The 16892-nt window shown below is 38.1% G+C and overlaps 1 protein-coding gene across 4 annotated transcripts; it reads left to right on the plus strand.

Annotated features, from left to right (window-relative positions):
* The first annotated feature begins 544 nt into the window (after window positions 1-544).
* slc12a8 (solute carrier family 12 member 8) lies at window positions 545-16778 on the plus strand. Of its 4 annotated transcripts, none has more exons than XM_058392337.1 (14): window positions 546-711; window positions 1353-1473; window positions 2325-2471; window positions 2694-2885; window positions 2959-3190; window positions 9170-9283; window positions 9855-9942; window positions 10132-10219; window positions 10911-11057; window positions 12325-12964; window positions 13052-13143; window positions 13253-13370; window positions 15244-15304; window positions 15504-16778. In XM_058392337.1, the coding sequence occupies exons 2-14, from the start codon at window positions 1432-1434 to the stop codon at window positions 15673-15675; spliced, it is 2133 nt and encodes a 710-aa protein (XP_058248320.1). In that variant the 5' UTR covers window positions 546-711; window positions 1353-1431; the 3' UTR covers window positions 15676-16778. The 4 variants fall into 4 exon arrangements, with proteins under 4 accessions (XP_058248323.1, XP_058248320.1, XP_058248321.1 ...); XM_058392338.1 differs by lacking the exon at window positions 546-711 and adding an exon at window positions 815-969; XM_058392339.1 differs by lacking the exon at window positions 546-711 and adding an exon at window positions 1076-1103.
* Window positions 16779-16892: the final 114 nt, after the last annotated feature.

Raw genomic sequence — 16892 nt, forward strand, 5'->3', positions numbered from 1 at the left:
TATGGGATTTTTTGACCATTCCACTAGAAGCGCATTTGTGCGGTCAGGCACTGATGTTGGGCAAGAAGGCCTGGCTCAAATTTATTCCGAAGATGTTCTATCAGGTTGAGGTCAGGACTCAGTGAAGTTCCTCCACACCGAACTCGCTCATCCATGTCTTTATGGACCTTGCTTTGTGCACTGATGTTGGAACAGGAAGGGGGTCATCCCCAAACTGTTCCCACAAAGCTGGGAGCATAAAATTGTCCAAAATGTCTTGGTATACTGAAGCATTAAGAGTTCCTTTCACTGGAACTAAGGGGCTGAGCCCAACCCCTGAATTCAATGATTTGGAGGAACGTCCCAAAACTTTTGGTAATATAGGTGTAGCTAGGAAAATGCCCAGTCCTAGTTGTTCCACTTTGTCCTACTTAATCTTAAAGGCTCTTCACAGCTTCTAGCAGAAAGTGTTTAGGTGTTTGATGCTCTGTTTGTGACACACCTTTCGCATTGCCCAGCTCCAACGTTTGTTTAATGACGTGCCACTATTGCACACGTAGCATTAAAGATATTTCAGGAGTGAAAGCCATGCCATACACTGTTAGCGGCGACACTGAAGCGCGTTTGAACTGAAGCCATCATGTATTTCGTAGGTTTGGAATATTTCATGTATGTATGACGATTAACACTTGATGGACAGTGGATGGATTAACGTCTTGAAAAACTGGACGTGTAAGTCAAAAACCAGCACACGGTTTATATTTCGTAAAGGCGCCTATTCAGTGTGTATCGAAAGGATTGTGCCTTATATGAGGCTAGAAAATTAAAGACATATTTTAGTGACTTCTGCTGAAACGAAGGGGGGGGGGGGAACAACATTTTTGTATTATGAGGTTTCGTCTTTAGGTACTTCTGACGCGCGCGCGCGCACACACACACACACACGCCTACGATACATGCGTACACACCTGTTGCATCCGGGACCGACAGGTAAGGTATAATAGCTGGTTTTTACCTAGATGACGCTTTCAACTTTTTTTTTTAAAGTATTCTTGTTAATTCGAGGAGCTTTTAGATTTAAGTTACCCACCGTCATGGAGAAGACATGTTTACTTTCACCTAGAGTATGTAATGGCTGATCTCGATTCGTTATAGCTAACAAACATGACTGTAGATAAAAAGCTGTGGCGATGTAGAATATTTATTCATTATGTTGTTAGTTAATAGGTTAAATGCTTGACAACGCTTGCATGCAGTCATGTGACTGTTTCTCAGAAACAGACTAGTTTTAATTCTCTAACAAAATGTTTTCTGTCTTTTTAACTTTCAGCAGGTGCCTTAAGAGACATTTTCTCTCCTCTTGTCTTTTACAGGTGGTAAAGTGACCAGATCTAGTGATATTTCACAGCTTCCTATGAGGAAAATGCTACACTTTTGAGACAGGAGGCAAACATGAGCTCAAACGTCCAGGAGTTATTTCATGAAAATGCCCAGGTAGAGATTTGGCTTCATGTTAATGTACATTCACACCATTTAACAGACACCCTAGATCAGTAGATCAGGGATTAATAATACACTAACATATAGTTAAGTTATAGTTACAGCAAAATAAAGAAATGTATGCTGATCTAAATCCAAGTGTTTGGTGAAGAGGTAGGTCTTTAATTTTTGTTTAAAGACAGCGGGTGGCTCAGTTGTTTGGACAGCCAGTACATTTAGTAATGTTTCTTAGAAAAGAACAGAAGCAGCAGCATAGCTGTGTAAAACTTTTCAGTAATCAGTCCTTGCATTACTCCGGATATACACTGACCTGGCATAACATTATGACCACCTGCCTAATATGGTCTTGGTCCCCCTTTTGCTGCCAAAATAGCCCTGGCCTGTCATGCACTGTGTATTCTGACACCAGCATTAATTTTTTTTTTTTTCTAGCAATTTTAGCTTTTTTCGCTCCCCACGTACGTCATTGAGCCTTGGCCGCCCATGACCCTGTCGCCGGTTCACCACTGTTCCTTCCTTGGTCACTTTTGATAGATACTGTCCACTGCAGACCGGGAACACCCCACAAGAGCTGCAGTTTTGGAGATGCTCTGATCCAGTCATCTAGCCATCACAATTTGACCTTGTACCTTTAGTCGATACTGTACATTTTACCCGGGGAGGTGCATGTGGTCCAAATTTAATTGGCATTCAGTGGTCCTTCAAATGTATACCTTTCAAGGGTACATTATACTATATTTAGATTTTCAGGTGAAAACAAGGTACAAATATACTCATTACTCCCGATGGTTTCACCACAGCATAAAGGAAAAAATATTTATTTCAGTGTTTGTGTTTGTATGCAGGGCTCTCAGATGAATGCTCAGCCATGGTGGAAGGTGAAGCTGTTTGTGTGGGAGCCTGTCCTGTTTGGCACCTGGGATGGTGTCTTCACAACATGCATGATCAACATTTTTGGCGTAGTGCTTTTTCTCCGCACTGGATGGCTTGTAGTGAGTGACATTTTGATGATTTAGCGAGTTTATAAGAAGCAATTTATCTACTAGCTTTAAAATATTTCAATGATGTGAGGGGAAATTACACCTTTTATACTGCTTATGGCATTACATTTTGTCCAGAGTAAAGGTTTTAAATTTTCTGGATGATATTTGAACAGTAAAGACTGACTGTCTTAAGTTGTGGCAAACACAAAGTAATCCAAAGCTTTGTTTCAGGGTAATACTGGGGTGCTGCTGGGCATGCTCCTGGTGTCACTGGTTGTGCTGGTTGCTCTGGTGACAGTTATGTCAGGTGTGGGTGTATGTGAACGGTGTACTGTGGGCAATGGGGGCGTATATTCCATGATCTCCATGGTTCTCGGAGGGAGAGTCGGAGGCACTGTCGGACTCCTCTATGTGTTCGGGCAGGTGAGAAGATCTTGGTGGCACACCTGTGAGGAAGAAGTAGCAGTGTCTTTAACACATGGTGATCTTTTCTCAGTGTGTAGCTGGGGCCATGTACATCACTGGCTTTGCGGAGTCCATAGCCGAGGTGCTGACTGTGCAGAGTGTTTGGGCTGTCCGCGGGATCTCTGTGGCTGTCCTCCTAGCCCTGCTTGGGATTAACTTGGCTGGAGTAAAGTGGATTGTCCGGCTGCAGCTCATCCTGTTGGCCATCCTTGCTGTATCTACTCTGGATTTTATCATTGGAACCTTCAGCCATTTGGATCCAGGTATGTGCGTCATGTTAATAGCAGAAGGAAGCACTGCAGTCGTTTAAATAAATTGAGAGGTTTTTGCACCAACACTGACACAAAGAAGAATCTGGCATCTTCATATATATTGACTCCATGAGCACTTGTTTATAGCTATGTATTTAGAAATGGTGCATCTATAACATTTCTTGATTTTTCTTTTGATCATGATGGCATAATTTAATCCAGTCAAATCTAATTACAAGAAGACTGCCATGCTTTTAAATGGATCCAAAATGCTAAACTTTTTTAGATGTAAATTATTTGACCTCTGCTGTCCTTTACCAAGTTCAGTCCAGTAGGTGTCAGTATGGAGCTGCTATACAGTACCTTAACGTTTCACACTTACACAGTACCTTACTGGGCAGATTGATGGCTTTAATTTGTTCGGATTGTTCGAGTATCAGATGCTCTTTTAGAGACTGTATTATGAGAGCTAGAGCGAGATTTGATTTGAGCTATAGAGCTAGATTTGGTTACTGATGCAGGCTGTCATGAGGTTGAGAAATGAGAATACATTAATTAGATATATAATCAAAATATAAAATGTGAAAATAGAAATTGCTGAAATTCAAAGTAAAAAATGACCTGATGTGGCAAAGTAGAGGATAACTAAAAGTACTCCAGAAAATTAAAATATGTTTTCAGCTGTTAAATAGTTTCCTGGATGTAAACTTTAATGTGTTAACATAAATTTGGGAGGGTCTAATAAAGTGTAAACTATTGTTACACCCACATCAAACAGAAAGCAGAGGTTACTTGGAGTTCTGCGACAGCTCTGCTCTCTGTTTTGTGTCTGGCAGATACATTTGCAGCTTTAAACTGCAGAATAGAAACGGAACAGAAAAGGGACCTCAACCACACCCATGAACACATACACACTTGCATTTCAATGCATTCAATTATTCGCTAATTTTACTCATATTGCCACAGTAAATATGACAGTAAAACTTACTGTGATGTATGCAAATAAACGAAACCTAGCGGTTATGTTTTGGCGAAGCTATTATAAGCCACATAAATTACTTTTCAAGCACAATATCAGATGTCAGAATAATTCATTTGAGATAAGACTGTTTCAATGCGCAACACAAACACAAGGTAGGCGATCATAGGCTAAGCAACTATACATTATATACAGCATACACGATGTCTATTACTTGTTTTTATTATTATTATTATTATTATTATTATTATTATTATTATTATTATTATTATTATTATTATTAACCAGAGTGCTCTATAGCAATTTTAATCTGTTTGAGCCTGGAGTCTCCTTTTCGTATTTTATTGACTAATTCTCTCCTTGCACTGTTTCTCCTGCTGATGTTATACCTTTTATATCTCTTGTGTCGAGGCATCGAACAGACCTTAGTGTTTGTCTTTTATAAACACCTGCCTCACCACTGACTTAGTCCTTGAATGTTTTAAACAGCACTACAGCCTGCTTCTTAAAATAATAATCTCACAGCTTCAGTGCGAAACATCTTACCTACTCAACTACATTTGTTTTAAGTGGGCATCATGAACTGCCAAAACAGCATCATTGCACTGTGACAGATTTTTTACATACCTGGAACTAGAGGAATAAACACCATTCTTCCAGAATATTTCTAACATGTTGATCCAAAATCTCCCATAGGTGTGGAATTGGATTGAGATCTGGTGAGTGTGAGGGCCAGATCATATAATTTTCATCCTGGTCAAGTCACTCGGCTCAATGCAATATAACAACAACTTTGCTGTATTGTATATGTGAATGAAAAAAGCTTCATGGTCTCTGGCTTGATACTGAGAGTTTCACCAGTTCTTACCATGTTAGCATGGGTTTCCTTCTACCTTGCAAAAAATATGCCAGTAGATGAATTGATATATGAATGAATGTGTGCATGGTGCCCAGAGTGTGTTCTCACTTTGCTCCCAATATTCTTGGCAATTCTCCAGATCCACTGTAGCAGTAACCAGATATTTGATTTATTTTTTTTAAAAAGAAAGCCATTAGTTAGTTAGTTTATTATTATTTTATATTTAATACTGCTAGATAAGTGCAAATGGAGAAGTGTAAAGTCCCTTTTAATTATTTTAAGACTATTTTAAGCCTTTGTTTTTTTGTTGTTATTTTTAAATTCTCACATATTGGAAAGGCTTCTGATTATTAAATTAACTTGTAAGGGCTCCATGTGTCCGGTGTGATGTTTACTCAGAAGTCTTGTGTGCAGGAAGGGCCTGAGCCCTAAAGGATGGGGCCAGTATGTACTCTCACACTGGATCTTCAGGAAGTCCATCCCAGCTCTTCCTGTTCTCTTGATTACTAACTTCCTGTTCAGAATTGTGAAAAGACTTCCATAAATATGATTTAGTTCCCCTCTACATTTCTCTGTCTCTGTCTCTCTCTCCCTGTCTTTCTCTGTGTGGGTTGAACTGTAGTGAAAGCTGAGCAGTAGGGGAAAAAAACCTACGGAAGTTGGATTTAAAGCAGTGCTGAAATCTTTGAATTTGAGAAGTGCTGTCCACGGCTACTGTTGCTGCTGTTGCCCACTTGCACATGTCCCTCTCTTCTAGTTAACTCTCTTAGCAGCTGGGCCTGAGACCAGAACATACTTTTGGTTGGTATGGGGAATACAATTTTCCTGGTTTGTACAGGTTTTTCCAATTAGGCTGTATGGTAGTAGAGTGATCTCACTGCTGGCGGGGCTCCAGTTTGTTCTGTGGCCCACGTCGGGCGCCACATGGATCGGCCTACCTGCCAGTGTCAGGAAAAGGGAGCCGCTGCGCCTGTGTTTACAATTCGATAACCACTTTAATCAGACAGTCAAGGCCAACCCGGACACAGCAGAGACTAAGCAGCTTCTACTGATCCTGTTATACAGAAGTCAGACCTCTTAGTTAATGGCCCTAAAAGCATAGAAATTAACGTTTAGTCTGTAAAACGCTCTATGACCATAACCTGTCACTGTATAATACTAATTCTGCAACTTGCATTGATCAACTTAGTCACAATTATATTGCATAATACTTATAATGGTATGGCTAGAAAAGATATGATGTTATGAGTGGTGTCCTCCTGAGATTTCTTCTCCATTTCATGCCATTGCAATGAGCACACGTATTCAAGAGGCCAGTTTGAGGGGAAAAAATGATCCCCTATTCTGCCCCATTTTGTATGATTTTTATGAAGTGATTTATTTGCAGAGAAGGGATTTTTTATTGCTTTGGTGTTACTGACTTTCCCAATACTTCCATACCTTATTTTATACCTTATCAAATGAAATTATAAAATCCGAAACAAATCTGGAAAATGTATCAAAACTCTCAGTTCAGCATGAGAAATTGAGTTGGACAGAGGGTTTTCTTTTCTTTTCTTTCTTTCTTTCTTTCTTTCTTTCTTTCTTTCTTTCTTTCTTTCTTTCTTTCTTTCTTTCTTTCTTTCTTTCTTTCTTTCTTTCTTAAATATGTACATTGGGTATATTTAAATTATTTTATGACTTTTATTTTCCTCCTCAGTGTCAATGATGTATTCAGTTTTGGCCAGAGTTATGTTTTGGTTGTATTTTATTTGTGAATCTCCTCTCTGGTATGCAGAATGTGCTTCTGCAATGAAACTTGCATGACTCTTGCAACGCCCCGGTTTGGACAGGAAACATGTATGCGCTCATGGTTTTGGGTTAAGGGTGTTAACCGGGCTCACCCACATATTTGGCCTGGGACAAAAGAACAGGCAGGAAGGAGATCTGAGCTATTTGCTTAAAGCCTCCAAATCATCACTTCCAACTTCTGATGAGAAGGGCTCCGACTATAAATAGCTGTATGTAGTCTGACAGCTCTGTTATCAATTGTGTGCGTGCGTGCATGTGTGTGTGTGTGGCTAAAGTCTGCATCTGTGCGAGTTATCATACTCTGAATGTCATGGCCACCAGGATGTACTGTTACCCAACTTAATCCTTTTCAGTAAGATTATTTACAGCATGAGATTTGATTTGATCCAGTGATGACTTGCCAGAGTTTAATATAGCTTTAGCAACAAACATGTATGTAATATATGGGCATTTCAATCAACTAAATTTGCAATTTGCACATCTTTAAATAATATAATTATATAATCAAAATTGCCAGTAATTTAATTTATTATTTAGCACTTTAATTACTGTGCTAAATAAATACATTTAATTTACATGTTCATATATTTTGACAATATATGTTTTCAAAATTATTCATCACAATAAAAAAAAATGTTTCTATTCAACTGCATTCGACCTTAGAAACGATCATCTTTATAGCAATATTCAGTATTAATGTTGTTTATTAATATATTGTATGTGATATGGATTTAAATCTAGGCCAGTGGTTTTCTAAATAGCATTACACTTTGTTTTGTAAATTCATAACATTTTGTGTGATGCATTGCAATAAATGATGTAGAAAATAATCTTACTCTTTAGCGCCTCCTCTTAGGAAGAGAAGTCTTTTTCTGGTACATATTTCACCTATTTTTTTTTTCAGCTATATTTTTCCTGTTTCCTATAAGACCATTAAAATAAAATGCAAATCAGGTGTGTATTCTAGAAAAACTGGATAAGGATGCATGGCTGATGTTTTCATATATATTATATAAAATACTTCAGAATTTACTGCAGCCACAAGAAAGGTGGCTTCATTATATAATACATCATTATATAATACTTTCTTCCTTTTTTTTTTTATATCTTAATTCTATTCTCTTACTGGTGCTGGATCTGGTGCTTACTCTTTTCTAAGAGCTGTGCCTTGGAAGTCTAGGAACAGGCAGGGCTTCTGAAAGGGTGGTGACTTCCTTTTTGAAAAACATGTCATTAATCCAAGAGAACACATTCTTTCCCATCACAAGATAACCGAGAGGGAAATGGTCCATGCACTTTCATGGCCAAGTTCTACAAATTGCTCTCACTCTCTGGGTGCATAGTCTGTACAGGTGAGGTTTATCACATTCTGTGCGTGTGTAAGTGTAAATAAGAGAGCTGCACTTTTTTTTAATATAATTATAGCACATGGTAACAATTGTGCTCCATTCAGAAACACAAGGTCTTAAGTCCTGTTGTCCATTTTTATTCATTCTCTAATCTTAAAGGGTTCAAGTGATTTTCTTTGTTCCAGGGCATTCGTTTTTGTGTGTTGCACTTGTATTGCACACAAACAGGCACCAGTGTTGCCTCTTCTGCTCAGCACAACAGTGATATCTCTAACCGCAGCTCAACAAATCTTCTTCTAGAGCCTGTTTGCGGCTTGTTTGGTTAGCCTGAGAACACACCCAGAGTTCAGTCCAACATTTACCCAGTCATGTCCGCAGCGAGGGCCTTTTGAACACTGCATTTGCACACATCTTGGCGGGAGACTCTGTCCTCCCCCTGACACTTACATAAAGTCCTGGTGTGGTCAGACACCAACACACACACACACGCACACACACAAACAAACACACACACACACACACACTCGGAGCCCTGCCCATGCTGACAGAAGAGTCCAGTTCCAGCTGGTCAGACATTTCACATCACAGAATGAAAAATCTACCATAGGTTTTATAACGTCCTAAGACATGCACATTTATTTTTAATATCTAATCGGTGTCATGTTCCCATTAAAGACCCAGTCACATCTTGCACAAAGATTTTTTTAAACACAACAATTACCGTAAAAATTCCTATTTGGGAAATCAAGTGCAGACTTTTAGAGTTTGAATTCAAGATATATAAATAAAACCAAATCCCTTGGTTTTTCCAAGCCAATTGCTGTGTTCCAGTAAATTGTTGTAGGGTATGACAGCATGCCTTTTTAACATCAATGCCATTGTTAAGCATATTTTGTACAATAGTGTAAGCTTTTGCCATGGAACACTTAGTAATGTTTAAGGATGTGATTACCGAATATGTCTGTAATGATTGTTCAGTGCTGACATTTTTCTGGCCTGATGTGTATTTTCAGAGCATGGATTTGTTGGATATTCTGAAGAGCTTTTATGGACAAACACTCTGCCTGACTACACAGCTGGAGAAACTTTCTTTACTGTGTTTGGTGTTTTCTTTCCTGCTGCTACAGGTAATCATCTTTGGCTATTTAGCACATATATAAAAAAAAATGTGCAAAAGTCATCATTAAATTCCAACCTGATGTCCTATAGAAGGTTTATAGTTATGGTAAGCTTTGGAAAGCTTTCTGTAAGATGTTTATTTGTGATTTACAGAAAGAGTCTTGGGTGTCAGCAGGGTTTTAATTCACAGGAGAGTTCACAGGACATTTGAAGTTTCTCTATAACATGACAAGCTCAAAAAAAGACTATGAAATAAACATTATTTAATTTTACATTTTATTTAATTATTCATTATTTAATTACAAAAAAAAACTAATGGGGTGGTAAAAGTAACAGTGCTTTGTGTGGGACTACAGTACACCTCCCCACTGTAGATTATTGTCTGTAACAGCACCTCCTGTTGCATTCTGTTTCTTACTTATTATAATTCAATAATTAATTGAAGTGCATAGATTATAAGAAAACTGTGGTGACTGATAAGGAAAAAGTTATTCTAATTTTTAAGGTGAAGGGTCAGAATATCAAAATAGTAAAGTTTGACTTGCTCTGTGTGTAGTAACTCTGTGTGTTGTGTTATAGGTGTGATGGCGGGGTTCAACATGAGTTCAGATCTTCATAAGCCAGAGCACAGCATACCTTTGGGGACCCTTGCAGCTGTGTTCACCTCGTATGCGATTCACCATTTATAGACACCTTATCTATATAACTTTCAGTAAATATTGTAATACTTGTGCCCCTCAACTACATTCAATATTCCTATGTTGAACAGACTCTCATATTGTTCCAGTGTTTGTTTATTAAGCTTTCAGTTTCAGTACATGTCAGTGTAGGACTGTGATATTGCTGGATTTTGCAGGTGGTTCCTGTACCTCGTTTTTGTATTCTTGCTGGGAGCCATCTGTACCAGAGACGGTCTACGCTATGATTTCTTAATAGCAGAAAAGGTAATATCACTAATGTTGCTACCTTGTTATCAGAGGTCTACGTTTTTTTCTGGCATCACTCTAAAAGCATTCCAACACAACTATCCACAGGTTTAATGCAGAAAATGTGCATCCAAGTGATGCTTTTGCATGTACATGTTTGTTTTCCTCTGCTTTACTCCGAAACACATAAATATCAACATCTATATCAATAATAATAGCCTTAAAGGCAGATGAAGGGGGGGGGTGTGTGTGGAGGACATGGTTTACCTGAGTGCAAACACTCGCAGATTGCACTCCATAGTAACATTTAAAAACATAATATGTTAGTTGTATCGCACTGTAAGATTTGTAACTCAGAAGGGTTGCTGAGTTCATGCTGCATGTGGTGTAGATGCCATGGGAGCAAATGGTACGAAACTAATAGTTGAGAAATGCTGGGGTGTGATCCTCACAGGCCTCGCGCTCACTGGCAGAACCACAGCTGCTCAGTGGGGGGATTTGCAAAGGGGTGAACACCCTGCTTAAGCTTCTCATGTATCCGAAACAAGACAGCAGAACTGTCTGTAAAGTGGTAACATGTATAATATTTGACCTTGCCTTTTCTCGCCTAGACATTTTTGTACACAGTTCAATTCTTTCTTTTTTTTTTTTCAGTGTATTGTTTTTTGCCTCTCTTCCTCTGTGTTTGATATTAACCCCCGGCTCCCAGGTCTCCTTGGTGGGTTTCCTGTTCCTGTTGGGCCTCTATGTCTCCTCCCTGGCCTCTTGCATGGGTGGTCTGTACGGAGCACCCAGGGTCCTGCAGTGCATCGCCCAAGAGAGAGTTATCCCAGCTCTGTCTTTCCTGGGACATGGGGTGCGTATGTGAAAATCACACAGTGATGACAAACATATGAGCTCAGAGCTTAAAGCTATATCCAAAGCTGCTTTGTGACAATGTCCATTGTTTTACATGCTTTTTAAATTAAACTGAAATTTTTTATAAAACGTACTACTAGCATACACTGTAGGTTGGATAGCAACAAGGAAAGGAACTAGAGTAACAGCTCTTCTATACTGTTGTGTGTTGTGGCTGTGGTTTTGACAGTCACATTCCTTTGAGGAATATGATGGAGTATATATGATGTATGCTTCCTCACAGCCTTTACTTTAGATTATTTATTATCTTTTTTGTAACAGTTTCTGTGACATGATTAATGGATTCGATGAGACGTGACTAGTGCAGTAATAAGTGCATTCACGGATGATATTCTTTATATTTATAATTATTTTTTCATATAATTTGACTGTTGTTAGACAATACTATCAGAGTTACATAAGGCTGCTTGGTTTTGTAAATGTTTGTTTTTAATATTTCTCTGTTTATTTCATGACCTGTACTCTTGAAGCTTAATTACTGCTACTTTGAATGTGTCTGTGAAGGCAGAACAGATAGTACCCACAAAAAGGAGGAGCCCATAATTATAGAGCAATTGAGTGTGACGGGCCAGCCTGGCACATTGTGGCTTGGGAAGAAATATTGCACACCCTTTCCATTGCCCTAACTTTGTCTGGGTCTTCTGTGTGCACTGAAAGCAGGCCTGAGACATCTTGCCTCAAATCAGAGCCCTAGAACAAATGCAGGAAGTAAAGTCAGGGCCAGCCCAGGTTGGCCTGGCTCCCTGCCATGCAGTACCATGCCGACAATCACAACCTGAATCACAGAGTATGGGAGAGAGAGAGAGAGAGAGAGAGAGATGGTAGAAAATGTGTGGCTTTAGGAGGGACCATTTGGGTCAAAGTTCAGGGAAGATGTTTTCTCTGAGTTGTTGTAGTTGGATGTTTCCACTCTGTTATTATGCAACATGCAGAGTTTTAAAAAATGAAAACAGAGAGGATGGAATGTGATGTTTAGATGATTTTATGAGATTGGTTTAAATGCCTCACAGTTAACAATGTGGATGTGCCTGTTCTATTTTGACCCTGATGCTTAAAAAACAAACTGGCACTACTGTAAGAACTATAACTCCTGTGATCCTTTGTTGCATTGTTTCTTCCATTGTCTTTAATGAGTTTAAATCAGTATATACACTAATCATTGTATGCACTGCATGTTAATTCTCTAACCACTTTCTGTCTAACAGAAGGGTCCAAATAAAACTCCAGTAGCAGCCATCTGTCTAACAAGCTTAATCTCCATGGCCTTCATCTTCATTGGTCAGGTCAACATACTGGCTCCTATTGTTACCATTAACTTCATGCTGACCTACAGCATCATCGACTACTCCTATTTCAGCGTAGCCATGAGCTACAAGCTACAAGTTAAGGAAAGAAGGCCTCTTATTGAAAAGCCCTGCGCTAGAAAATCACTAGTAACAACCAATCACCCATGTTATGGCAGCAATGGCACTCTGAGCAAGCGCAGCAATGGCACACTGCTTGAGTTCACTAAAGACATGGACCAGATATTTACATTGCCTGGTGCAGACAGTACAGAGGAAGAGAAAGCTTCCAATCATGTAGCCAAGGTCTGGGGCAGGAAGGCAAAAGTTCCTGCTAAAGAAACACTGAGCAGTAGTTTTGGACTGGACTTGAACAGCAACAGCCCATCAGAGAAGGAAAAGGATGAGAAAGCGTTTGAACAAAACATTGGCCCAGATGATGAGACCAGCAGTCAGACAGGGCTTATCGAGTCTGAGCCAGGAGGGAAGAGGAAACTGTCTCTGCCTACTCAAAGTCCTATTGAACTCAATCAGATATCAGGGGAGACATCAGACACCAATGGTGAGTGATGATGCTCTGTCCACAGTCAGCACACAGTGTTTACATAGTGGTAAAGCACTAGATTTATTAAAGCATCTTTCTTTATAGACACAAAACCTAAACTGGAGGGATCGGATATTCGACCAGTCTCGAATTCATGTTATGCCAAGTTCTGCAATCACTGGGTTTCCTTAATTGGTGTAAGTACAAGCATGAAAAGTAGTCAAATCTATTTTGTTTCACCAACTATGAGAATTTCTTTTACGAATAAACAATTAATTAAATGTCAATGTGTTTTCTATTCTCTAGGCTCTGTGCTCCATTTTGATAATGTTTGTCATCCAGTGGGTATATGCCTTGGTGAATATTAGTGTTGCCCTCCTCCTTTATCTCTACATAGGAAACACAAGTCCAGGTTTACCAACAGGTAATTATCTTGATTACTTGAATATGTAAATCATATAAGGAAGCACACTTATTGAAATGTTTTTTCCAACATTGAGGTCAGAATTAGGATTGTACATATTTAGTATTTTCACATTAACAAAAACATTCCAGTGCATTTATTTTTGTCTCTCCCTAACAGAAATAGAATAACTGTCTGTTATGTAGAGACTGATTGCATTTGGTCCTGGGCAAAGCACAGCCTGTTGTGCAGCTGTTGGGTGGGATATTTGGAATAGTTTAATGCTGAATTCTGCACCGGTGTGATATATAATCTCTCCAATCCCATGCTATTGTAGGAGGTTGCCTGTCTGTGTTATATTGTAGTTTGTGTAATGTTTTTTTTTGGTGCTTTAAATTCAGCTCATTGTATAAAATCTTTTGTACTTGTATGTTTGATTTATTTATTTTTTTTCAAGCTACAGGACAAAAATGTTTCAACAATACACACCACACAATAGCATCTACATAGAGTTGTGTTTTTAGGCAGCTTTTTCCCCATGGTGCAGATTTATTTGTATATGTTATATTAGCAAATAACATGTGCACTCACACCCACACAATCTCCTCTGAAAGTACGGGAATGGATATACAAAAATACACGTTCCTGAGGATGCTAAACTTAGGGTATTTGTTTTCACTACAAATTCTATAATAATTAATAACCGGAATATAATTATGCAAGCAATGAAATAAACGTTAAAATGGAACATTTAGTATATTTGTATGATTTTAGGTTTTTGTTAATTTTTTTAAAAAAAAACATAACAAAAGAGAATATCAGTTTTTTCAAGAGCTCCATTGAACCGAAAAATGTAGATCTTAATGTCATAGGACATATTCCATGTATGCTGTTTAAAATTGCAGCAATGTAAAATAATGTATCACACCCAGATATATAGTGCCTACAGTTTTGCATTTTGACAAGGTAAATGTTTTGACTCGGTCTATATATATATATATATATATATATATATATATATATATATATATATATATATATATATATATATATATATTAGGAAAATGATGAAAATGACTATTAGGAAATTCAATCATCACTTTTAATCATCACTTGATTACACATTTTTGGGTGTGTATCTGTGCATCTTTATTACGAACATGGCATGAAGACACAATTTGCAACTTGGAATACAAGTACAATATAATTTCAGGAATTGGTAGAGATCTGTTTCATGAAGCAATGGTATTTTCTTCCAGTCAAACAAAAAGATGGAAATGCTATCAACCTCTGGAACTGATGCATGATTACAGCATCACAATGATTTCAGGGGGAAAAAAACAACTATGCCATATTGTAGAAGGATATTCACCCATCAAAATGTTAAATCTGTCCAGATGAAAAGATTTTAAGTAAAAGTAGAGAATGGCATGTTTGATATCTGTTGTTATTTTGGGGAATATATTAATAAGTCAATGTGATTAAAGGTAACTAGAGCAAACCAATCAATTGGTTAAAACCACCATTCTTCATATGTGGTGAAAAATGCTCACCTCACTCATGTACATATGTGCACATACACACATGCATACATACATACATGCATACACACATACATGCACACATGCACGCATTCTCACCTTGGAGCAATCTGCCCACCAACATGTTTTTGGGAGGTAGGAGGAATGCAGAGTGTCTGGACAGTAACCCAGACCATGACACTCAAAAAAATGTTTATAGATTAAAAATACCTCATGTTCTACTTTTGCCTCACATTCACCAAACCAGATAATTTGAAATAAAGTTCAGTATGACACTGAAATAAAATGTAGGTCTTGTCATTTCTTAATGTCTTTACTTTTAGATTATTTTATTTTTGTTCTTTTGTTAACAGGTATAGCAGCACGTTTCAGCTTTTACCGCTGGATAAAGAGTTCTCTGAGCAGCCTGAGCAGGTACATGATGTTGGTTTTTTTTCCCTTAGCTCTTAGTGTCTTAATTTTGATTGATGACTTTGTCCTTTGGCTAAGCTTTTTAAGAGATTTCCTGCTCCAAGTTTGGCAAATGAGAGTGGAGAAAACCTTTGACATTGTAACAGACTTATACTTGGTTGATGCACAGTTTACCTTGATAACAATAACTGTCCTCAATTAGGCCACAACAAGTGCTTCAAGACCAGATTGTGGTGACACCATCTTTGTCAGCAGTTGACATGGAAACCAGGCAGTTGACGGAGGAAAACACAGACTTTGCCTTGCGAGACCGCTATCACCATTCGTCCATCATCACCACCAAAGAAGAGATGGTTCATCCTCAGCTCCATTAACCAGCCTCATTCTCCTTAGACTGGCCCTGATATAATCCAGATGATTTAGGATAAATTTACAATAATTATTGACAATAAGTGTCAGTAGCTGGTCTTTGATTGGCACTTCTCCTCAGAAGTGTCTTCATGACTACTTGTTTGAAAACTGTATAAATACACATTGTTTTGATGGCTATAATCCCTTGAGAGGGGTCTGACTTGGATGATGTAACAATGTGGATGATGCTTGTGCCTGATTAGAAGTATCACAATTTGCCAGCTGAATTTATGTTGTCCAATTGAACTTTTCAATTATTCATCTTCAGTATATTGCTTATTCTAGTAGGGATTGTGGGGGAGCCTGTACAGGGAACACTATTTATTTATGAGGCATGAGAACACAATGTTTGGGAAGCAAAGAGTCTTTTACATGCTTATTCACACAGATAGGGGCAGTCTAGCTACCTGTGTGAAATTCCAAACAGACAGTATCCTAAGCCCAGGACTGAACCAGGAAGCTGTGAAGTATGGCATTTCTTTCAGTATACCATGACTGTGTTCTCACCTGGGAAATCAGAAGGATGTGAAATGACAATTTATAAGAAGTGCAATAGAAACTAGAATTCAACATTATTATAATTATAGTATGTGAAATTCTTTATAGGCCACATGTTATTTATATTTAAATAGATGGGTGTTTGTACAGTATGGCAGATAAAGATAGAAATATGTTACTCATTTGCAGTCTTCAGCTGCATGTTAAATTACAGAGACATATTTTTGTAATGTTTGCTAATCAAAAATAACCTGTAATGGCCTTATAAACATAACTGAAACTATGCAAATTAAGCATACGCAAAGAAAATGATCATGTTTCAAAATCATATACCCACTCCACATCTTTGGTTATGCACACTCTGACTATGTTTCTGCAGTAAAACTCGCCTTGTTAAGAAAATTGCAGGGTTTCTGTCAGAAGTGCTCTTAAAATTGATCTAAAATACAATGTTAGTCATTTGAATTGGTTGAAAGTAATATTTCACTTATAGAATCACATTCTCTGTATTAGCTCCCAAATGAAACATTATTAATAACTAATAAAGTACTTCAATTATATAACAGTCCGGGTGCTATGAACACGGTGATCCATTAATTCCAAAGAAATCTACGCAGTTACTTTGGAGATATCGTGAAGATCAGTATCGCGATACCGCTTTCACTCGGTATATCGCGCCAGC

Source organism: Hemibagrus wyckioides, linkage group LG06, assembly GCF_019097595.1.
Source record: "Hemibagrus wyckioides isolate EC202008001 linkage group LG06, SWU_Hwy_1.0, whole genome shotgun sequence".
NCBI lineage: Eukaryota > Metazoa > Chordata > Actinopteri > Siluriformes > Bagridae > Hemibagrus > Hemibagrus wyckioides.